General features: G+C 40.9%; 1 protein-coding gene across 5 annotated transcripts in view; it reads right to left on the bottom strand.

The window, feature by feature from the left end:
• mitfa (melanocyte inducing transcription factor a) overlaps window positions 1–22,856 on the bottom strand; it is a 315,941-nt gene extending 293,085 nt beyond the window's left edge. For all 5 annotated transcript variants that reach the window (XM_078543693.1, XM_078543694.1, XM_078543695.1 and 2 more), the window contains exon 1: window positions 22,559–22,856. In XM_078543693.1, coding sequence (XP_078399819.1) covers window positions 22,559–22,818 — 260 coding nt within the window. In that variant the 5' untranslated portion in view covers window positions 22,819–22,856. The remainder of the gene's footprint in view (window positions 1–22,558) is intronic.
• Window positions 22,857–25,812: the final 2,956 nt, after the last annotated feature.

Raw genomic sequence — 25,812 nt, 5'->3', positions numbered from 1 at the left:
ATAATGAGGAGGATAGCCTTAGATTACAGGAGGATATAGACGGGCTGGTCAGATGGGCTGATCAGTGGCAAATGGAATTTAATCTGGATAAGTGTGAGGTGATGCATTTGGGCAGGACAAACAAGGTACAGAAACACACAATGAATGGTAGGACCCTGGGAAGTACCGAGGATCAGAGGGACCTTGGTGTGCGTGTCCACCGGTCCCTTAAGGTAATGGGACAAGCAGATAAGGTGGTTAAGAAGGCATATGGGATACTTGCCTTTATTAGCCAAGGCACAGAATATAAGAGCAGGGAGGTTATGTTGGAACTGTATAAAACGCTGGTTAGGCCACAGCTAGAGTAGTGCGTGCAGTTCTGTAATCCGTATTATAGGAAGAATGTGATTGCACTAGAGAGAGTGCAGAGGAAATTTACCAGGATGTTGCCTGGGCTGGAGAGTTTTAGTTATGAGGAGAGATTGGATAGACTGGGGTTATTTTCCATGGAGCAGAGGAGATTGAGGGGGGACATGATTGAGGTGTATAAAATTATGAGGGGCATAGATAGGGTAGACAGGAAGGAACTTTTCCCCTTGGTGGAGGGATCAATAACCAGGGAGCATAGATTTAAGGTAAGGGGCAGGGGGTTCAGAGGGGATGCGAGGAAGAATTTTTTCACCCAGAGGGTGGTGGGAATCTGGAACTCACTGTCTGAAAGGGTGATAGAGGCAGATGCCCTCATAACACGTAAGAAGTATTTGGATGTGCACTTGTGATGCCTTGGCATACAAAGCTACCAGCCTAGGGCTGGAAAATGGTATCAGAATAGTTAGGTACTTGTTTGACCGGTGCAGACTTGATGTGGCCTTTTTCTGTGCTGTAGATCTCTATGACTCTAATCCAATTGTATTTGGTTAACGTTAAGAAACATTCTCTCTTTAATCTCTCTCGGGCATCCTCTCCAGCATTGTAATATTCTCCTTAGTAAATATTGTCACCCCTCCTCCTTTCTTTCTCAATCTTTCCTAAACACCTTGGGCCAGATTCTCATCTCCCAATGGAGACGGGAATTGGTTAGCAAAACGCTGAGCACCACTTCTTTTTACAGGAAAAGAACTTTCCTCTGCCTTCCTGATCTTGCACTATTTTAGGGTGGGGGGGGTTCTTGGATGCAAAACACAAATGCACCTCTTCTGAGGTTGGTGTCTCCATTGTGAGGACCGCAGGAAAATTATATTTCCTTCCACATGCTATATGTGTGTCCTGGTGTGGGTTTTGGAAGTCTTAAAAACAAAAATTGCCTCCTAGGAGAGTTCATGACCACCAGGGAAAGCAATATGAGGAGTCAGGGTCATTCTAACAGGGAAATATAAAATACTCTGGCACCTTCAAATGCCACTATCTGATGCTGTATTGTAATGTAGATGTGTTTTAATGCAGTGATTAAATCATAGGGCTCTGTCCTGAAAAGGTAAGTTGACCATTACATTAGCCAGCATTATGCAAGTGTTGACATGCATTAGGGTACCTTTTCCATTGGAGAAAGTTCCCTAATCCATTCAAAACTATAGAATAATGTGCTAGAAGCTCTCCATGATTTAAATGTACATAACACTCTGACTCAAAGAAAACTTGCCCTGTTCATTAAAAAAAATCTAACCACCTGCTAACCTCCCTCGATTGACAGGCAATCTGCTTTGAAATGGAAATGTCACACCATCCGTTCTTTCAGTTTCAGGTCTTGGAGCAGCAAGGTAATGTTTTGACAGCTGTGGCCATTATGAGTGCTTGACTCACTTCAAAAGGCTTGTGGATTATGTTGCTCAGCAGATGGTCTATTGGCACAGCTGCTCGGAGGAATGATTGACTATTTTAATAAGTTGTAATAACATAATTTGTCTTTGAAGTGGTTTTTGACTACATTGTTGGTTGTTAACACAACTTAATGGCTACTTATGGAATTAAACTTTTTATGGAGTAGTTTTTTTTCTTTGTAATATCAATGACAGGTGTTTGAATGAGAGTTTTATTAGATTGTTAGAGGTTTAATTTTTTTTTATACCGACATTTAAAAGAGTTCCCACTGTTATTCAATGGTGCATGAGGACTGTACATAGTGAATCCTGGGCGAGTGGCAATGGAGGATTTATGGTGGGTATGGGGTAGCATGGCGATCTGAGGGGATATGGAGGAGGCAGATAAACAACATTGGGTGCTGAACTGCCATTTCAGAGAACCAAGCCAGGCCTTCTAACCAGCCCGCCTCTGCATTCACACTCCATCGTAGCTCGCAACCTGAACCGAGAACCCAAAGCCTTTGTGATAAAACAAAATTCTTGGACAAAGTCAGTTGTGAGTGGGGTGTGCGTTTTGGAAGTCAAGAAAGGGACTTGCGTTTCACACACCTGACACAAAACTCCAGGCCATTGTATTCAGGAATATTTAGTATCAACTTTCTTGAGTCAGCTCAGTTATTGCCACAGCATCATATTTGCAAGTGACTATCTTTGGCCAGCTCACCAACCTTAACTACCATGCTGTGTGCATTAACATAAATGTATTATAAAACTAATTTAGACCTTGCTGCATTCCCTCTTACTCCAACCCCAACTTTTCTCCCAATCCTTTGTGCACCTTGTTTCTCGTTTCTAATGCTACATTCCTACTACCTTGCCAAATTAGTTAAACCCCTCCCCAATAGCACAAGCAACCACCCCAGGAGGACATTATAGGTCCCATTTCGCCAGAACTGGTTCCAATGTTCCAGGAATCTAAATCACTTGTTCCTATACCAGCTCTCCAGCCACATATTCATCTGCTCTATCCTTCTACTTCCATTTTGACTGATGCAAGATCCCAGGAGTAATCTGGGATTACTTTTGATTAATGTCACATTGAATTGTTATTTCCTTGCTACTTTACCAATGAGAAACAGTCAGATTTCTTCCTTCAGAAAACCTACATGGACATGGGGAAGCAGAAGGGGGGGACACAAACAACGAGAAAGGGGACGACAACAGACAACAAAGAAAGGGGGCGACAAAGAGAGAGAGAAAAAAAGGGCAAAAAAAAGAGAAAGTGAAGGAAATTGACAGTGAGAGAGCAAATGAGAGAGAGGAAAGTAAGAGTGAGACAGAGCGTGCGTGCACACGATGCCAATGACAAAGCCAAGTGACACTGGCCATGACAGTCAGAATTAGGACAAGCTGACTAAAAAAGATATGGTTTGTAGTATGCAGGAGAATAACATTCATTGTTGTTTTTCCTATATATTTATTTTATTAAACTTATGGAATATTTTGTTTGTACATTGAACAATCCAAAGTGCCGCAAACAGAGCATTGATTTAAATTTACTTACATTCATGGTCATTAATTTTTAAACACTGACATTGAATTTTGTCCTAAATTGGGTCATGCTTTACCATTCTAATGCATGCTCAAGCTAATCCATTGAAGTGGATTTTCCATTCATCTATCGTTACTGCATTACACTGCCTTTATTTGGAGCACATAATCTAATTTGTGCACTATGCTGTTTGAAAATACCCTCCTTTCAACATTTTAAATTGAATTTCTGACAACTGACATTTCAACTAGTTTGGACAAAAAGAACCCAACAGTACTTCAGTTATGCAATTAAGTGGCTTATTTGAGACGATCTCATCAGAGACTGTTACATGAGTACAGAGTGACACTAATCACAAGCAGAGAAAAGTAAAACAAGGAAAAGTTTCCAATACAAGTGGTCAAACTGACTATTGAATAATGCATGCTGAGCTCATACTTAAAGCACAGCAAAGGTCAGGTAGCAGATGCTCAGGGTGTCCATGCACTGATAAACAAGCACAACCAAATAGTCAACCATAGATTCCCATAATATCACTGATCTGTACAGAACGATCTCACCAAAATCAGAAGGCACTAGGTTTAATTCTTGGTCTGTTCTGAATTAACTTGCTTCACATCATCATAATTACTACACTTCAGCATCATTATGCTAGGATGACAGGGGAAGGAAACAACGAGCATTCTTAATCTCAATTGTCACTCACTGGCCCCTGGCTAAACAATTCCCATGAAGCAGAGCATTTAACAGATTAGGCTTGTAATAGCACCTTCTTGTGGCCATTTGTGTATGTATGTATATAAACCAAATTGGGTTAAACCAGTTTTTATTTTGATACTAGACTCCATTCTGTAGATAGTGTTTTTGTCCTGCAAAGATGTGATACTCTGGGTTGGAGAATCTTCCAGCAAACCAGCAGGCTACCTTGAGAGGCTTAAAAATCAAGTCTTAGTGAATAGCCTATTTGTATATGGTGTGTGAACTGACCTTCAAAGATGGCTGCGTTTTGGGCGACTAGGAGAGTACAGCCATGAACAAGGGTCTTTTGGTGTGTTTGCAGCTAGAGATGTTTTTCCATTTCTAATAATATCTGCAAGATCCTGATAATGCAGCTGTTAATCAGGCAGTGGGGGAAAAGGAAAGGGGCAGTATTACTGACTGACACAGGCCTAGAAGTTTATGAAATGCTCAAGAATTTGCTCACCCTTTCTAAGCCAAAAGACATGCCGCTGTCAGACATTTTGTGAAAGCTTGAATAGCACTACAGTCCCAAACCGTTGGAGTTTGCAGCAAGCTATGAATGTTGTGGGACAGATTTGTGTGTAGTTTAAAACATGAATGCATTTCCAGTAATTTGATGGCATTACCAAAGTTAACTTTCTATGTGGCTTGCCAGACTGCACTGTCCATGTAAATGGCGGAACGTGACTCGAGATAAGTCAGAGTTAACAACCGCTAGTCATCTGCTGAACTAAATAAGCTGCAGCTGAGTAAGCAGAAGACCCCAGCGATAGCAGTTAGTAGTTGCAGTGGTACAAAGTTCTGTTAATGGTGCTGAGGCCAACACTGGGCACAGAATTGTCCATTTGTGAAGGCAGAGTGCTATAGCTGCAAGAGGAAGGACCATCTTGTCAAGGCATATCAAAAGAATGCAAGTGAAGAAAATGTTGGTTGGAGGATACAACAGTCACTGCATACAGCTGTTGAACAGCAGCAGGTCAACGAGGGTTCGGTTGAGATCCATGCAAGCAAGTCTAGTGGAAATCTTCAGGATATTGTAGTCCGAGTAGGGTTGAATGGAGCTCCAGTAGGCATGGAGGTCAAGACGATGCATCAGTTAGCATCATTGCTGAATCACTGTATTGTGAAAAGTTGAGTCAACATTAGCTGGAGAAATCATGAATAGAGTTATGAGGTTACGGGAGGAGAGAAAATTCCCATAATTGGAAGTATGTCGCATCCCATCACATAGAAACAGCAATATGTAAAATGGCCCATCATTGTGGTGAAGGGTGTGAAAACAGCCTCATCAAGAAGAAACTGGAATACGCTTCTTCATGTCAAAGCAAAATTCACAAAGTAAGAAGACGTGATTGACAAGTACCCTCAGATGTTTACTGAAACTGGCAAAGTGATTCATGGATTCAAAGATACATGTTGGGATGAATGCAGGCCTCGTCCTGTACCCTATGCTCTAAGAGAGAAAGTAGAACAAGAACTGAAAAGGCTGGGGTCTGAGAACATCATCTCTAAAGCAGGACAGAATAATTGGGCTACAATGGTAGTACCAAAGTCAGATGGTAGAGTAAGAATATGTGGGGATTATAAGTTTACGGTAATTCACCTGATACTTTGCCAAATGTAGAGGATCTGTTCACAATACTGTCAGGAGGCCAATTTTTTTCAAAGTTAGATCTGACAAATGCTTATCAGCGACTTGAGTTAGATGATGAATCTAAGTCATATTTGACCATAAATACACATAAGGGTCAAATTCAATTTCACAGGCCGCCACTTAGTGTTTCTTCAGCCCCTGGAATTTCCCAAGTGTTAATGAACTGAATTTTGCAATGAATTGATGGAGTACTATGCTATTTTGATGACATACTTTTTTCAGCTTCAAACAACCAGTGACAGACTGAAAAAGGCTTGGGCAAAGGCACATAAACATGAAACGTTTCAAAACTCTGCAGAGTATTTGAGTCACAGGGTAAACAGAGATGGGTTGTATCCCACCAAGAGTAAGGATCAAGCTATAAGAAATGCACCACACCCTCAAAATATCTTGAGCTCAGATAATTTTTGGGCCTAGTGAAATAACTACAGTAAATTCATACCAAATTTGGCAGCCTTAATGCATCCATTGAACGAACTCTTAAGGATGATGCTCTGTGGAATTAGAGAAAGGAATTTGACAAAGCATTCAAGCTGTGTAAAAGTCAACTGGTAAACTGTACAATGCTTGTACATTACGATGTGTTGAAAAAGATTAAGCTAGCATATGATGCCTCTCCCTCTGAAGTGGTTGTTCTGATCTTTCATATGTTGGATAATGGTGAAGAGTGACCAATTACATTTTCTTCATGCACTCTCAGTGCCAGTGAGCAAAATTAGGCTCAGATCGAATATGAAGCATTGTCCTTAATTTTTGGAGTAAGATGATTTGACCTGTATGGTCGTAGTTTCATGATCAAAGCTGATCATAAGCCAGCGGTGGCTATTTTAAATCCAAAGCCTCCAGTACCCACTTTAGTTGCAGTCCGAATTCAGTGATGGGTTTTGAATTTTGTACTGGTAAGCAGATAAAATAAGTACAGATAATCGGACAATCATTGCAATGCCAATGCAATGTCCACCTTACCATCCCCATCAGAGGTAGAGCCCAACAGGAAAGATGTACATTTCCTTTTGCACGTAGGTGAGTTGCCAATCACCAGCAGGTGGCACTGGTCGAACAACTCATTGGGACCCCTAGACTAGTAGAACAACTTGTAGGCAAGGGTGTACAACTATATTGTAAATGGGTGGACAACTGATACCAGATTTAGAAATCATTTTTGATGCGTAAGAATGACTTGTCAATTATTAAGGTTGTGTTATGTGGCAAACCACTGTTGTAATTCTTGAAAGCTACAGATAGTAGTTTCTATGTGATCTTCATGAACAAAACTTAGGGTTGAGTTTGGCAAAGGGTCTAAAGTCTAGCAAGAAGCTATCTTTGGTGAGCAGGGTTTGATAAAGACATAGAAGACACAGTGAGACAGTGTAGAGTATGTCAAGCAGTAGAAAAGAAACCACGATCAGTACCTTTGCAACTATGGAAATGGCCAGCTAGAGTGTGCATTATCCTGCCTCCAATGACCCATTAGAGCACACAGTGCAAATTGTTAAGTATGCTCGTTAAGAAAATGCTAGACACAAATTGGAAGAAATATCAGTTGTCATAGAATCAAAAACTGGCAAATGTTTTGTGTATTTATCATAACACATATTGCACTACTACCAGCAGAACACCAGCTGAATTGTTTTTTGAAGATAGCCTAGAACAAGATTTTCATTGCTGAAGTCACATTTAACAAAATTCATAGAAGAGAAACATCCAGGCAGAAAGAAAGAGTCATGATAGGGGTACAGTGAGAGAAGGAAGTCTGAAGTTGAACCAGAAGGTTAAGGTAAACGATCATCATTATAAGTGGCTGAAGTAGCTACCAGGGTGAGTCATGGAAATATGTTGGTCCTCACACATATTTGGTCAAGTTGTTTGGTAGTGGAAAGGTTAGGTTTGTACATATAGATCATGCTTTACCTTCAGAGACTCAATAAGAAGGAAGTTTGGATGAATCAAATGAGTCTGATGAATCAGATGGTTGGAATATGAGTAGAGTACCAGTAATTACTCCAATATAAGTTGTGTCTGAAACCAGTTCAGATCCAAGTCAGAGTCAGATAGACATGTCTAATGAAGTAGAAAATTCAATTAAAAGATCAAGACCAAAATCAGTCTTTTTTGGAGAAAGCTTTTCCTCAGACTCAGGCCAAGATGGATCAAGGTCTTTCCCCAAGTTCTGAAAGTATGGGTCAAGAAAGGAGGTAGCCTCTTAGAAATAGGAAACCAGTGGTTAAGTTGGATTTGTAAAGAAATAAAAAACAAGAAATACATAAGGTTGATTGGAACTCGAACATTGTGTAACTTTTTCCTTAAGGAGGAAGGAGTGTAATAGCATCCTCTTGTGGCCATTTGTGTATGTATATAAACCAAACAGGATTAAACCAGGTTTCACTTGGATACTGGACTCCATGCTGAACACTGTTTTTGTCCTGCAAGGGTATCACAAGACTTCACTATGGCGCTCCTCAGGATCTAACAGCATGCCAGCACTCACTGCATAGGTTCCTACGTGAAGAACAGCTACTGTGTAAAGCACTAGAAGGCAGACAGTGCCTGGGAAATTACACACCAGCAAACATCAGTGCTTTGAGCAGAGAAAATGAATAAAAGAATGTACATTTATATAGCATCTTTCATGCTCCAGAAGGCCTTTAGAGCAGGAGGTACTTTTTCCAAGTAAAATCACTGTTGTAATGTTGGAATGGGGCAGGGAGAAGAATTCTCACTCATGGGAGTAAAAGTGATAAATAATAGTTAGTGATGTATATTATTCCATTCAAATATTCAAACCAGCTTTCAGAAAATGAGAGCCAATAAAGTAAGAGTGGAAATTATGAATCAAAGTTGTTATTTCACTGAAGCCAAGTATCAAATCAAGTTGCAAGGCTGATAGCATGCAAAACTGTAGTTTCAATAAACAATTAAATGTAAAACAAATTGCAGGTGTTAACCGTTTGAATTAGGTGGCATAATGTGGAGGGGTGACCGTAGAATATAGAAGACATTCCATGTTAATATTTAGAATTGTGGTTCACTGCGGTTAGGTCATCCACTGAACAATATTCATGTTTCCTGGTTTGCCACATATGCTGAAAGTATCAAATGTTTCTGATAAAGAGGTTCTAGAGATAGTTTTCTCCTGCTGCATCTTCTCACCCTAATATTCACTGATTGGCAACAAAGTGTACAATTGGAGCACAATAACAAGTGAATCATTTTGCTGAAAGTCAAATCTGAAGGGTTCTCATAAGAACAGCAACAACTTGCATCTTCACAGGAGCATTATCAGACAAAGACTTGAAACCAAGTCACATTAGGGATATCAAAACAGATGACCAAAAGCTGATCAAAGAGAAAGGTTTAAGCAGCAACTTAAAGAAGAAAGATGCAGAAAGACGGACGGTGATCAAGGCAGAAATTTCAGAGCTGAGGGCGTGGGCAGCTGAAGGCACAACCACCAATCGTGGAACAATGGAAATCTGTGAAGTAGCTGGGCCATTTCAGGGTGTAGCTCTCAGAATACAGGACCAACTCAATCCTGAGAATCTCTTAGATATATAGCATGCTATCACCTCGTATACTCTTCCCGCATGCAGAAGAAACGTGCAATCCAAACAAAGAGCAGGCTTCAGCATCAGCTATCTCCTCCACCATGCTTCTGGCCAGTTAGGTCCCATTCATGTACTGTATATATAACCAAATCTAAGTGAGAAATTTCCACTAACCAGGCTTTGAGGTCTTAAGATCCACCAATCCTAGATATTATTAGCAGTAAAGGCTGTAACAAATTTTATTTCTGGTTAAACAGAACTGCACTGTCACATCTATCTGCAAAAGCATATCAAAGAATGTATTACAAAATACATGACAGCCCTGCCCCAAAAAATAGACTGGACTTGATGTTAAATGCCTGCAATGAAAGGAGGTGGTTAAAAATTAAAAATCAGGCAATGCAACCTCTAACCACAGCATAGATACCTACCACCATTCTCACAGCCTTGGATTGTGAAAAGTAGGTGTATCCAGAGGAGCTGGATTTAAATTCAACAGCTGCAGGCCAAGTTTCCCAGGATTCAAAAAACCCAAGAATGAAATGGAGGTTAAAGCAGCTGGGTCCAGCAGGTAAGTACTTTTAGAGAGCTGGAATGCTCCTCCCCAGCCTCTCCTCACTGCTGCAATCACTGAACCCATCTCTACCAAGCCCTGATCCATCCTTTCCCCAATTGCTGGGCTTTGACCAGCCCCCACCCCTCACCATCATCCCACCTCCCAAACATCACCAAGCTCTGATCTCTCCCACTTTCTACAACCAGTCACAATGATCCCCGACTGCTGCCTCCTGTCTCTGGTTGTCCCACCTACCAGCCAGCTAACCTGTTATTTTGGTCGGCTGTCAGGCGGGAATCAGAAGAGAATGATAATGAGATCCTGTTGTCAATATTGGCAGGACTTCACACCCCAGGATTCCCCATCACTACCACACTCCCCACACCCTCCTTGTAAATAGCAGGGCCATTAGGTGCCTGTGAACTAATTGGACCACTAATTTTTTTATTCTTTCTAAAAGTTCAATAGTGCATTATCTTTGTTTTAGAATGGGGAGACATTACAACAAATTTTTAGTCAATCTTTATACATATCTTTAAATCAAATAAATATTAAAAGTCCCTTATGTTAAAGTGCATGTCATATAAATAATTACAAAAATATCTGCAAATAATAAAAATTACTAAGAGCATTAATCATTTTTTCCAAAATCTGATTTCTGGATTTTAAATAAAAGCAAATATGGGTGGTCTGACATCAAACAGTAAACACACTCACCTCAAACTTTTGGCTATACTTCTAGTTGCATTGAAGTTTGATATTAACCATTTGTTTAATGCAGTAATCATTTCATTACTAGGCTTTTGTGAGCTCCCTCTCAGTGTCACCTTGATAATGGATAAGGTAACTTACTGTAGGTCTAACTATGCAGCAAGTGTACAACCTACCAGCTGAGAGTGAGCCAGCACTAGCACAGTTGAGTCCATGCATGACCTGTTCTGTTTTGCCAAGGAAGATGTCTGAAGGTTAGATGATATATAGGTTTTGTCTTACGTGATTCAATTTGAATGTTTGTACACCTATGTATGGAATGTACATGTGAAATTTCAAACACAATCCTTTAATGTAATTTTAAACAGGACCCCCAAAAAAGTGTAAAACAGAGTAGTCAAAGTATACAGAGCCCCAGAGTTCTAGACAACATAGAAACCAATCTATTTTTTCCACAGCAGTCAAAAATATCTGTGATACAACTACAATTATTTCTGCTGGATTTACCTTCCCCAAAGTTTGCTTCACTGGCCTGTACAGGCAAGCAGACTGAGCCACTTAGTTCACTGATGGCCAGAAATATGGCTGCCTCCAATATCAAGAAAATGATGCCAAAAGAAAACACAAATAAAAATCAACTAACTACAAATTTACTAACTACAAATTTCAACATCACCTCAAGCACGTACAACTATGTATTCCTCAAGTTCGAGAAAAAGGCAAACAAACTTGCACTTATATAAAACAAAAGTAAAAATACCTGGAAAAACTCAGCAGGTCTGGCAGCATCTGCAGAGAGGAGCATAGTTAACGTTTTGAGTCCGTATGAATCTTCAACAGAACTAAGTAAAAATAGAAAAGAGGTGAAATATAAGCTGGTTTAAGGAGGGGGGGGGTGGGACAGGTAGAGCTGGATAAAGGGCCAGCGATAGGTGGAGATAGCCAAAAGATGTCATAGACAAAAGGACAAAGAGGTGTTGAAGGTGGTGATATTATCTAAGGAATGTGCTAATAAGTGACATTAGGGGTAGAAAGCAGGACAAGCAAGGTACAGATAGCCCTAGTGGGGGTGGGGTGGGGTGAAGGGATCGAAATAGGCTAAAAGGTAGAGATAAAACAATGGATGGAAATACGTTTAAAAATAATGGAAATAGGTGCAAGCATGACCCAGACCTCCCTGTCGCTTGCCATTTCAACACTCCACCCTGTTCTCATGCCCACATGTCCATCCTTGGCCTGCTGCATTGTTCCAGTGAAGCTCAACGCAAACTGGAGGAACAGCACCTCATCTTCCGACTAGGCACTTTACAGCCTTCCGGACTGAATATTGAGTTCAACAATTTTAGATCATGAACTCTCTCCTCCATCCCCACCCCCTTACCGATACCCCCCTTTTTTTCCCCAATAATTTATATAGATTTTTCTTTTCCCACTTATTTCCATTATTTTTAAATGTATTTCCATCCATTGTTTTATCTCTTTCTTTTAGCCTATTTCGATCCCTTCCCCCCACCCCACCCCCACGAGGGCTATCTGTACCTTGCTTGTCCTGCTTTCTACCCTTAATGTCACTTATTAGCGCATTCCTTAGATAATATCACCACCTTCAACACCTCTTTGTCCCTTTGTCTATGACATCTTTTGGCTATCTCCACCTATCACTGGCCCTCTATCCAGCTCTACCTGTCCCACCCCCCCTTAAGCCAGCTTATGTTTCACCTCTTTTCTATTTTTACTTAGTTCTGTTGAAGAGTCATACGGACTCGAAACGTTAACTGTGTTCCTCTCCGCAGATGCTGCCAGACCTGCTGAATTTTTCCAGGTATTTTTATTCTTGTTCTGCAGTTTTTTGCTTTTGCACTTATATAACATTATTCAATGTGTCTCAGCAATATCCCAAACATGCTACACACACAATGAATTAGTTTGAAAGTATAATCACTGTTGTTATGCAGGCAAACACAGCTGCCATTTTTGCCCACAAGATTCCACACTCAGCAACAGGATGAATGGCCAGTTGTGTTTGGATGATGGTTGAAGAAGAAATGCTGGCCAGGATTGCCTGTTCACCCCAACTGTATAATCTGGGATCTATGACATATTAAATATGTAGATGGGGCCTTAATTTAATGCCTATCTAAAAGACAGCACAGTTTATAACCTCGTATTCCTTCAGCTGGTACGTCAACCTTGGTTATCTGCTATCAGTAGTATTTCCAAAATGTTTTATTTTCTATTTTTGTCATAGTTTAACTCATCATCATATAGAGAGAAATGTAAAATCAGGGACTAAACGATACAGGAGGTTACCACCTCCTAAGCCTAGAATTGGCTGTTGGCAATCTCAGCAGACAAATGCTTAATAGGACATTTTCTTTCTCGGCTGTTTTAACAAGAACCTCTTTAAAATAACCTGTTTAAATGCTGACATTAAAGGAGATAAATATGATAGAAGTGTATTAAGCAATTCACTTTTATCAGTAAAAATCGTTAGACTAGGGCCAAATTCCAAATCTTACCCAGACTGATGGGATAAAAGTTTTTTTCTCTGCAGATATCTAGTGTTCAACATAGGATGTGTTTGGGCATATCTCAAAGTTTCTGCAAGTTTAATTACATGAAACTGATCATAACTTAATACAAATTACCATAAAACTGGATATGGAGTCAAAAAGGCCACAGAATAGCTAAAGTGCAAAGTTGCCACTCTCCTAATCTTGCACTAATCTCTTAACCTTGCAGCATGAAACATTAAAAGGGATGACCAGATGCTTGATCAATGAAGGGCATGTCAACATGTGCCTTAATCGAGGAGAGGATGGTACAGAGGCAGGGGGGTTTAGGGAGGAATTACTCAGCAATTCCTACTCTCTGATGCTCAGTTTGGGTTCTTCCAGGGCTACACAGCTCCCAATATCATTACAGCCTTGGCCCAAACATGGAAAAAGAGCTAAACTCAATAGGTGAGTTGAAAGTGACTGTCCTTGACATCAAAGGAGAATTTGACTGAGTGTGGCACAAAGGAGCGCTAGGAAAATTGAAGTCAATATCAATCAGGGGAAAACTCTCTACTAGGTGGAGTCATGCCTAGCACAAAGGAAGATGTTTATGGTTATTGGAGGTCAATCATCTCAGTCCCAGGACATCACTGCAAGGGTTCCTCAAGTCTAACCATCTTCAACTGCTTCGTCAATGACCTTCCCTCCATCATTAGGTTAGATGTGGGAATGTTCACTGATGATTGTACAATGTTGAGCACCATTTGCAACCCCTCAGATAGTGAAGCTGTCCATGCCCTCATACAGCATAACCTGGACAACTTTCAAGGTTGGCTGATAAGTGGCAAATAAAATTCACAGCACACAAATGCCAGGCAATTACCATCTCCAACAAGAGAAAATCTAACCATCTCCCCTTGATATTCAATGTAATTATAATTGCCTAATTCCCCACCTTCAATATGTTGGGTGTTACCATTGACCAGAAAGCTAACTGGACCAGCCACATAAATACCATGACAACAAAAAAAGGTCAAAGGCTGGGAATTCTGAAGTAACTCACCTCCTGACACTCCAAAGCCTGTCCACCATCTACAAGGCACATGTCAAGAATGTGATAGGATATTCTCCATTTGCCTGAATGAGTGCAGCTCTAACAGCACTCAAAAAGCTCGACACTATCTAGGAGAAAGCAGCCTGAATGATTAGCACCCCATCCCAGCTTAAACATCCACATCCACCACCATGGGTACATAGTATGTACTATCTACAAGGGCAGCAGATGCATGAGAACACCATAAGAAGCATGAGAACACCATAAGAAGCAAGTTCCATTCCAAGCCACACACCACCATGGCCTGGAACTATAATCGCCATTCCTTCACTTTTACTGGGTCAAAAACCTGGAAGTCTCTTCCTAACAACACTGTTTACTTTCAATCCTTTCATGGGATGTGTGCGATACTAGCAAGGTCAACATTTGTTGCCCATCCCTAGTTGCCCTTGAGAAAGTGGTGGTGAACCACTTCTTGAATTGCTGTAGTTCATCTGATGCAATTACACCGACAGTGCTGTTAGGAAGGGAGTTCCAGGATTTATGGTCAGGAGCCAAGCGGCCCTGGCAGAACCCAAACTGAGCATGTGAGCAGGTGGGTGTGGGTGTACCAATGGCACATGGACTACAGCAGTTCAAGAAGGCAGCTCACACCACCTCATCAAGGACAATTAGGGATGGGTAATATATGCTGGCCTTATCACTGATGCTCATATTCAATGAGTGAAAATAATCTCTCAATTTTTTGCTGTGATTTTTCTGGTTTCAGCAGCAACACACTGTTGATTCTCCCTGAATCTGTACAACACAAACATAATATTCATTTTATCTCAAATTCCCTTGACTGAAAAGTCAAATAATACACAACTTTCTCCTGCAACTAGTTTCTGCACTGTTTCTGGAGAAGATTAATCATATCTATGTACACCACTATCAGAAGAGAAAACCTACATCATTCATCCTACAACAGACAATAACATCTTTTTTAAAAAGCTTTATAACTTTATGAATACATTACACATGCAATCTGAAAATATTCATAATACATTCCCAGTGCAATGTCTAGGCCTAAATATTTTACTCTGAAACAAAATACAGATGTCAGCAGACTACCCACAATTGCAGTTTCTGAATACAGATACTAAAGTAAAATTACAATACACAAGGGAAAAGCCCAAATGCTGAGTAAAGAAAACCATTATTTCCCTCGTGCTCTGCCATTTCTTTTGATCAATTTGGTCAAAATTTCAAAACTATATTTGCTATTTTTAGTTTTCAATGTAGCATTAAACTTCAACTACTAATTTGGCACCAACTGATGATAAAACTTGCTTTGATTCGTAAAAGCAACTTTGACTATTCACTGGATACGTTTCAAGAGACTGCACTGGAAGCTATTGTTCTGTTGATTGTAAACAAAGATAAGATTTGGTTTGGTGACTGAGCTTTCAGAAGATTGCCACACCAAAAGAAAACTGCAGTATTTTGCAATTAGACAACGTTATAGATCTCATCAGGGACAATGAAAAATAGCAAGATTTAAATACTCTAGTTGAAAGCTGCATCAGTTGTTCCATAATTCTGAAACAATCTTCTAGATGTTTATAAATGATACTACACTGTCCAAAATGCACAACATCAAACTCTACAGAGGCTCAGTTGAAACAAACGTTGCTGCATGTATATGTTGCTAACGTCTTATGTAGTCAGGTTCAACACAACAGTAAAAGGCGTAAAACAAACTCAACCACCATTCACAGGTTGTGATTTGGAACGCACTGTCTGGATGGGTGATGAAAGCAGATTCAGCTGTCATTTTCAACAGAGAATGGGATAAACACTTGAAAATTAAAAACGTGCAGACCAAGGGGAAAGAGCAAGGGTGGGACTAATTTGATAGCTCTTACAAAAAGCCAGAACAGGCACAATGGGCTGAATGGCCTCCTTCTGTGCTCTATGATTCACTGCTCTATCCTTCCCAACACCTTAAAACAACTTTCTTAAATTTATTATTTACATATGTTTTCAATTACTTCCTTGTAAAAAAAACATTATATCCAAAATACTAAAAAAAATCAAAATGCAAACAATTAACTCCAATGAGTTCTTAGCACGTCTTAATTTAGGAACACATAAGCAAGCTAACAAAAACACATATGTAATATATTCAAAAATGTTACTTTGCTATCATTAAATACAGTATAAACTCTGGGGAGCATGCAAGATTCTCACACGTTTTCTAAGGCAGTCATCAGAAAGGTGTATTATAGTAATTTGCGGCAATTATCAAGCTGCAGTGCATTTTATACCTAGGGATAGCTAAATGTAAAATATAGTTTTCAAATGTTTCAAATCAGATCGTACACCCTAGTTACTTCACTGTACAGGTTAGGTTATACATTAGGAACCCTTAACTGAAGGCTTGCACTGTGAATCTTGCAGACATTTTTTCTGTATTTTATTTCAGTACATCACAGTAAATAACACGTGCCTTGTAAATTGCTATAGCACTTCCGATACTTCATAGCATTTCCCTATCTGGTCAGAGTAAATGTCAACTTGCTCAGGCATTTTGCTAAACTAATTTTGCACTGCTTGGCTGCCTCGAGATTGAAGATAAATCCAAATAGCCTTCAATCTTAGTTTAGCAGTAGATGTTACATCATTCATGTTAATCCCCAATGTTTTATTTAGTAAGCACAATAAATGTATACAGATTATAACTTCTGGATATCTGTATATAATAAAATTGCTCAAGAACAAGCAATATGTAAACTACCATCCATGAACGATAATAAAGTTAAAGTTTTACTGCTAACCTGCAATCCTCCACTAATTATTTATTGTATTTTAATAACACAAACTGTTTAAACACCATAGATTACTATAATATTTAATGTTTAATCCACAATGTTTTCATCAACTAATGACATGGTCTTAATATAGAAAAGTCTGGAAAATATAACTCTTACAGAGTATACTGCCTAAATAGAAAGCAAAGCAATATATATTGCTGCAGAGCATGTATATTACTTCTGATGAATTTAAATATCATATTCTGTACTCTCTAAAAGGGTAGGAACTGTGTGGATTTGGCCTGAAATTTCCACCCAAACGGAATTAGATAACTTTATCTGATCAGACCCTAGTGAATTTGCCCAGTCTAAAGAAAAAGCCACATGGTGGCCATTTCGCACAACTGCAGCACTCTTCCTTTTAAATAGAAAATAACTTCTGCAGTTCTACTTGAACAGCAACACCTTATACTTCTATACTTGCAGTGATGATGCAGAATGCTTTACAAGACAGGACAAATGCACATGGAAAAAGGGCATAAGGAATTTTTTTAAGACAGGGAGGGAGATAACCTGGAGATGTGGCAGGATTTCCAAGGGCTAAGGGAGCAATAGCCAATCATGGAGGAGGAGTGCAGAATAATAGACTGGTGAAGGTGATGGTGGAGGGATTTGCAAATGAGACTGTGAATCTTAAAGCAGGCTTTTCACGTTTTACGAAGTCAGAGGTGATGGGTGATAGACCCCACTTTGGGTGAAAACACTATACAGGATTCTGAACGGCTGGATGATTGAAGTGGGGAGGCTGGTGTGGAGAGCTTGGAGAACTCCAATTATGAGGCAATTAAAGCACGAACTAGGGTTATGGAAAAAGAGGAAGAGAGGTAGGGATGAAGGCAGGTAATATTGAGGAAAGAAAGTGATTTTAACGGCAAATTAAATATCAAGGAGGAAACTGAGCTCAAGGCAGCAGATAAAAGTGAAGAAACTTAAAACTCAAAACTAATGTGCAAAAGTAGATTAAACTAACTGCATGCAAAGACATTTTTTACTCAGGACTCTCAAAGGTATAACAGTAACGTTAAGTTTGTTGAATATGCTTTGGCAAAACAGGTTCGAGGGGTTAAATGGCTGACTCATGTTCCTTTGCTCCACAAGTTTATTGAGTGAATTAAAAATCATAGTTAAACTAGATATTTAAAAAATATTTCCGTAGGCTAATTTGCTATTGCCTTCACCAAAATTAAACAACGCTATCATACTGAATCCTTTTAGTTTACATAATAATGTTAGGATACATTGTAACGATGCAAAACACAGCACACTGCAGAAAAGCTTTACTTCAAGAACAACACATTGTTACCACCAAAAGATTAAGCTACCAGAAGCAGGTGTAGAAATAACCTGGAAAAGTACACCTGTCTCTGGGGACAGGTAGAAGAAAACAATCACTTGTGTTAGTTAATCACATCTGTCATAGAAATAACTGAAAGAGTGTAAGATGAACAGATCTAAAGGTAAAATTTCACAAATAAAATAGTATGGCACTTTAAAATCCAATGTGATCTAATCTGCACTGGACAACAGATTATTATACTGCAGTAATTAGGGCTGAGGGTAGATCATGGGTGTGGTTCTGAGAACCATAAGATTTGGCTACAATCTCCTTCAGGATAAAGCGCAATAATTTTGAAAGTAAAGGGTACAATATTTCTTGCAAAAAAAATTCTCTTTATAAATTAACAGAATCAGAATAAGTTACTTGTAAACTGATTAAATGGTAGAAGGAACACGTGTTGCTATTTTCTACAGCAATGATTGGGAGGAGGTATTTAAGTGAACCACATTCTTCACTTTTTTAAATTCTTTCATGGGATGTTGGCATTGCTAGCAAAACCAACATTTGTCGCCCATCCTCAACTGCCCTTGGGAAGGTCGTGGTGAGCCGCCTTCTTGAAATGCTGCAGTCCATCTAGTGTAGGTTTTTTTAAAATTAATTCATGGGATTTGGGCGTCACTGACTAAGCCTGCATTTATTGCCCATCCCTAATTGCCCTTGAGAAGGTGGTGGTGAGCTGTCTTCTTGAACCGCTGCAGTCCATGTGGTGTAGGTACACCCAGAGTGCTGTCAGGGAAGGAGTTCCAGGATTTTGACCCAGGGACAGTGAAGCAGCAGCAATATATTTCAAAGTCAGGATGGTGAGTGGCTTGGAGGGGAACTTCCAGGTGGTAATGTTCCCATCTGTCCACTGCCCTTATCCTTCTAGATGGTAGCGGTCGTGGTTTTGGAAGGTGCTGTCAAAGGAGCACCCACAGTGCTGGAAGGGCGTTCCAGGATTTTTACTGAGCAATTGTGAAGAAATGGTTATTGTTACAAGTCAGGGTGGTGTGTGGCTTGCAGGAGAACTTGAAGGTGTTGTGTTATGCTTCTGCTGTCCTTGTCCTTCTAGATGGTAGCGGTTGTGGTTTTGGAAGGTGCTATCAAAGGAGGACTATTGGCGAGTTGCTGCAGTGCATTTTATATATGGTACATACTGCTGCCACTGTACATCAATAATGGAGGCAGTGAATGTTTAAGCTGGTGAATGGGATGCCAAGCAAGCGGGCTGCTTTGTGCTGGAAGGCATCAAGCTTAATGAATGTTGTTGGAGCTCCACTCATCCAGACACGAGGAGAGTATTCCATCATACTTCTGACTTGTCTTGTAGATGGTGAACAGGCTGTAGGGAGTCAAGGAGGTGAGTGAGTTATTTGCCTCAGGATTCCCAATTTCTGACCTGCTCTTTTAGCTACAGTATTTATATATAGTATATTTATAAGGCACAAGTCAGAAGTGTGATGGAATACTCCCCACTTGCCTGGATGTGCAGCTCCCACAACACTCAAGAAGCTTGACAATGTCCAAGACAAAGCAGCCTGCTTGATTATTTGTGGTTGTGGTGCCATTCGCTCCCTCTACCACCTATGCACTGTAGCAGCAATGTGTACTATCTACAAGATGCACTGCTGGGATTCACCAAGGCTCCTTAGACAGCACTTTCCAAACCCATGACCACTATCATCTAGAAGGTCAAGGGCAGCAGAGAGATGGGAACACCACCACCTGGAAGTTCCTCTCCAAGTCACTCACCACCCTGATTTGAAAATATATCGCTGTTCCTTCACTATCACTGGCTGAAAATCCTGGAACTCCCTTCCTAACAGCACTGGGGATGTACCTACACCATATGGACTGCAGAGGTTCAAGGAGGCAGCTCACCACCAGCTTCTCAAAGACAACTAGGGATGGGCAATAAATGCTGGCCCAGCCAGTGAAGCCCACATCTCATTAAAAAATGGCTGGTCAAGTTCAGTTCCTGGTCAAAAGTAACCCCCAGGATGTTGATAGTGGGGGACTCAGCAATGGTAATGCTAATGAATGTCAAGGGTTAGATTCTCTCTTGTTCGGGGTGGCCATTGCCTGGCACTTGTGTGGCGTAAATGTTACTGCCATTTAACAGCCCAAGCCTGGATATTGTCTAGGTCTTGCTCCATAGGGACACGGACTGCTTCAGTATCTGAGGAGCTGCGAATGGTACTGAACACTATAAAATCAGGAAACATCCCCACTTCTGACCTTACAATGGAATGGTAATTGATGAGGCACTGAAGATGGTTGGGCCTAGGACACTACCCTGAGGAACTCCTGTTGTGATGTCATGGGACTGAGATGATTGTGGTTCCTGGAGATCAATCATCTTTCTTTGTTCTAGGTATGACTCCAACAAATGGAGAGTTTTCCCCATTTCCATTGACATCAATTTTGCCAGGGCTTCTTGGCCTCTTCCTGAGGGCCCCAGTAACACAGATGCCAGTCAATTTGATTCATTGTTGCCTTGATGTTAAGGACAAGTCATGCTCACCTCGAGGTCAGCTCTTTTGTCCATGTTTTGACCAAGGCTGTAATGAGTCAGGAGCCCAGTGGTCTTGGCAGAACCCAAACTGAACGTCAGTGAGCAGGTTATTATTGTAGGGCCACTCAGTGGCATTGTTGACAACACCTTCCATCATTTTGCTGATGATCGAGAGGAGGCTGATGGGTGGCAATTGACCAGATTGGATTTGTTCTGCTCTTTGTGCACAGAATGTACCTGGGCAATTTTTCACATTGTTGGGTAGATGCCAGTGTTGGCCAAGGGCATGGTTAGTTCTGGAGCACAAGTCTTCAGTACTACTGCAGGGATGTTATCAGGGCCCACAGCTTTTGCAGTTTCCAGTTCCTTCAGCCATTTCTTGAGGTTACATGAAGTGAATCAAATTGACTGGTATCTGTGTTACAGGAAGAGGCCAAGAAGAATTATCCACACTGTGCTTCTGGCTGAAGGTGGTTGCAAATACTTCAGCCCTGTCTTTTGCACGGCTGCGCTGGGCTCCCCCATCATTGAGGATGGGGATATTTGTGGAACCCTCTCCTCCTGTTGTTTGTTTGTCTGCCTCCATTCATGGGTGGATGTGGCAGGACTTCTGAGATGTTGGTTGTGGGATAACTTAGCTCTGTCTAGGGCAATATATAGTGTTAAATGTTCTCTCCCAACAGTGATCATACTTTTGCATGATTATGAAATGAGATCAAGTAATATGGGATCAGTGACACCAAATATAAAAACTTACCAATCCTGCAATTAGTGCTTGTCATGAAACAAGAGATGTGCTCATATCCTCAGACTCCAAAACGCACATTTTTTTGTTATGTTGTGTCACCTGAACAAATAAAGCAGCTCCTGGAAACACCCTGGCTATACATACACTAACCCCGAGAGGGTTAGTCACAGCATCTGTGCTTACCATATGGTTTAATTGTTGGTTCACCCCGGTGAATATTTCGGTCGCGTATAGCATGAATACTAAAAAAATAAATTGTGCAATGTGTTTACAAGAAGTGTTCTTTAAAATCAGTTCATCCAATGTCTTTACTGCAGCACCCAAACCTGTAGCAGACACCAGTTTAAGTGTACAAAATAAATATACATCCTTACAAATATGCAACGTGTCCGAGTTCCATAAGTTAAAATCTGATAAATATCAATTATTCGAGCTGTCAGATTTGACTTCCCAATTTAATTACATCTGCACAACAACAACAACAACAAAATGCTCTCACAAGCCGATCAGCAGGGATTTTCTCTTCTTTTTTAAGGATTGAAGAGCGCCTTGGTCCATTATTGCGCCGTAAGCGGTGAACCGAATTTCTGTTTCGGAAAGCAATGCTGAGCGTTTGCACTGGGCTACCTCCTTGGCTTAAGCTACAACTTCAATCGCAGAATGCAGAGATTTCTCGCCCGTTCGGCAGACACAACGCAAAGAGAATGTTTTATTAAAAGACTTCTCGGAACTAATACGTTGTTTTACACAGCTTTTTTTTTATATATATAAATAAACACAACTATCGCCGGCACACTTCAAGTGTGGAATGTGTTGACATTTGGGACGAGTTAAACAGTCCGAGGAATGTGTGGGGTGTCAGTGAATGGTCGCCTCGCCCCCACTCTCCCCCGGCCAGTGCCCGGACACCGACACCTTGTCCTGGGCTGGGAGGAGGAGGAGCGGCTTCACTGACAGTGACAGTGTCCGCAGCCTGCAGCGGGCAGCTCAACGCCAACACCCCCAGCGGCTCCTCAACAACTCTCCCACTAACCTGCGGCTCAGCGGTTGACTCTTCAGCTCGTAAAACGTTTTCGCTTCTTCATGAAATTCCTCTCCGACTTCAAAATCCGGAACAATTCCCGACTCAGACTGCATGGGGCCGGAGAGAGAGCGAGAGACAGGGTGCAGTCGAGGGTCTACAGATAAAATCGGGATTTTTTTTAAGGAATACGAAGAAACCGAGCGGTGGCGACACGAATAAATGTCAACAAGATACAAAGTTTCTCTGAGTGACAGACGCTGTCTCCGCATCGGAGCCCGAGCTTCGCCACCTCCTCCTGCCGGCTCCACAGCCCGCGGGCCGCTGGGAGTTGTAGTTCTTCGGGGATCGGCGATTCCTTCACTTCCGCCCGCAGTCCCGGAGCCGGCGGACTACAATTCCCAGGAGAGCCCGCGGCGAGCCGCCTGCCACTGGAGCATGTGCCCTTGGCTGACCGGCCGGCTTGCTACTCCCATACAGTGTAATGTCAGCAGGTTTTATTGGCTGCTGCAGCAAAGCACCACAGTAAATTCCACTTTCATTTGTTTGCATCAATCCGGCCAAAGGGTAAACACTAGAAAATGCTGGGGAATACGTTAGCGAACTGTTACATATGTTTATTCCATCGCCGTGGCGTTGCTTTTTTTTTATCCAATTTCTCGCCTTATAGGATCGAAATGCAAGCATCGAAATCCGACTGATTGCTTGTCATTTGAATTTTCTTGTCTATCTCTGACGTCCCTAAACCCCAGCATGTGTGTTTATTTATCCCAATGCGTTTTGATGCGTCAGCAAACGTATTGTGAACTCGGGATGATCTTGCAAAGGGGTTAAACGAAGGGGACCATAGTTTTGTTCTTTCGTTTCAGCTAGTTCGAAACTATATTTACAGGCAGATAGTGCAGTTACAATATAATACAAATATAAGAAAACACTACCCGAGGGGCATGTGGATTTCACAAACGTGATGAAGCAAACCTACCTGACTCCAAACAAAATTGCAATGAAGCACATTTTCACATAACCGTTCACTCTGATTTTGGGTTCGAGTATATAATTATGCACAACCATTCATGATTCAAAATAAAATAGCTTTGATAATATAACACTTGCTCAAGAGCAAAATACTGCAGATGCCGGAAATCTGAAATTAAAAACAGAAAGTGCTGGAAACAGCTGGTCAGGCATCATCTACCGACAGAGTTAACATTTCAGGTTGATGTCCTTTCATCAGAACAAGGAGAAATTAGAGATGTAATAGTTTCAACCAAGTGCAAAGCGAGCGAGAGAAAAAGAAGTGGGCGAGATGGATTGGAAAAGAGAACAGAAAAGGTCCCTGATAAGGTAGAGGATTGGAAGTGGTTGAATGACGAAAGGGATGATAGTGCGAGGCAAAGGAGGTTAATGGTGGGCTAAGTCAATAAACAGGAGCTGATTCAGAGGAGCTGTAACTGGTTACAGGAAAAAAAAGTGGCCTCACCTATCCAATCTCTGTAACCTCCGCCCAAACTCTCTGTTTCTCTAGCCTGTTCTGCATTCCCACTCTTTTTGCCTTACATTGATGCCTGGGCATCGTACTCTGGAATTGCCTCCTAAACCTTTCCAGCTCTCTCTACCTCTCTCTGCTCCTTTAACACCCTCCTTGAAATCCATCATTTTGACCAAGCTTTTGGTTACCCCTTCTAATATCTTCTGCTTTTACTCAGTATCTGTTTATCTGACTACTCCCCTGTGAACTGCCTTGGGACTTTATTCAATAGAAATATGCTATATAAATGTAAATAGAATCATAGAATAATGCCACATAGAAGGAGGCCATTCAGCTCATTCAGCACTTTTAAAGAGCACTGGACAGAGCAATTTTAAAGAGTAATGGACACTCTGAAGAAGAGTCATATAGACTTGAAACGTTAACTCTGTTTCTCTCTCCACAGATGCTGCCAGGTCTGCTGAGTGTTTCCAGCATTTTCTGTTTTTATTTCAGATTTCCAACATCCACAGTACTTGCTTTTCTTTTCTGTCATGGCCATGCCATATGCTCCTAAACCTTGTTTGAAAGATGGAGGCTTTATTTTTAAATGGAGCAATAAACTATGGACAATGTACCTTAACAAAATGGAGTCCAGAGGGTCAGGTAACTTTTTTGTGATTTCTGTACAGACAGAGGCAGACATATCTGAACATATCTCTGAGAAATTATTTAAAATACAAATGGCCTTCCCAGGTGCTGCTTGACTACCCCTCATCAATGGGTAAGATTTAAAATGACACTTGCTGGCCCCATGAAGATGGATTTTCAAATAAAGACATTTCAGAGGCTAATCATAGCTGGAATCTTGGTGAGATAACAAACATCCCCCATTGTGGGAAATATTGCTTAGCTATCAACCCATTGTGTGGACAACTGGAAAACATTTATATGGTTGTCACATGACAGAAACTGGCTTGTGATAGGAAATGTATTATTAATCCACAAGCACAGCCCAGTGAGTCAGCCGGGATCAAAACCTCAGAGGGAAAGATCTCACCCAGGAAAAGGAAAGAACCCTGCCTTAAAAAGAAAGTTAACTCAGGCAATGAAGAGGGACTAATTTGTTTTACCTGCAGGATTATAACCTTCACTACAGGAGCTCAACCACAATTTTGATTGCAAATGTCAGAAACCTCCAACCTCCTTTGTCTTCAGTGAACCAAGAGAGAATCATTCAGGCCTGAAATGTTTCAATAACCATATTAAGAACTGTTTAAAGGAGTGACTTGTTGCTTTTTAAAACCATTTTAGTAACCCAAGTACATTATGTCTCTTTAGAAATTATCTTTTGTCATGTGTGTGTGCATCTGTGTGTTTGGGGAGTGGGTGTTTGTTGTGTTTACATTTCAGGTGTTGTGAAAAATAAACTTTATTTCTATCTATTGGTTTAAACGTACAAAAAATACTGTTTCATGACTGTTCTTTAAAGTCACAGCACTCAAGAGGTAAAAACACTCTTTCTCAAAAACGCATCTTGCTCCGGTCATTTGAGAGGTGGGAAAAGGGAAACATCAGCCCAAATCTTTCCTCCCTGTCCATAACACCTCTCAGTACTACACTTGAGGAGGGGGGTGCATGAGGGGAGGGTGAAGTCAGCCTATATTTTATGATCAAGCTTCTGGAGTGGGACCTAAACCCACAACATCCTGGCATGGAGGCAAGTGCGCTACCTACGAAGCCACAGCTGACAGTAATCCCTCGCTCTGGGACCATTCAATTACATCTTTTTTGTGTT

Source organism: Cetorhinus maximus, chromosome 6, assembly GCF_964194155.1.
Source record: "Cetorhinus maximus chromosome 6, sCetMax3.hap1.1, whole genome shotgun sequence".
NCBI lineage: Eukaryota > Metazoa > Chordata > Chondrichthyes > Lamniformes > Cetorhinidae > Cetorhinus > Cetorhinus maximus.
The sequence above is the reverse complement of the archived record's forward strand: the minus strand, read 5'-3'. Positions and strand labels throughout refer to the sequence as shown.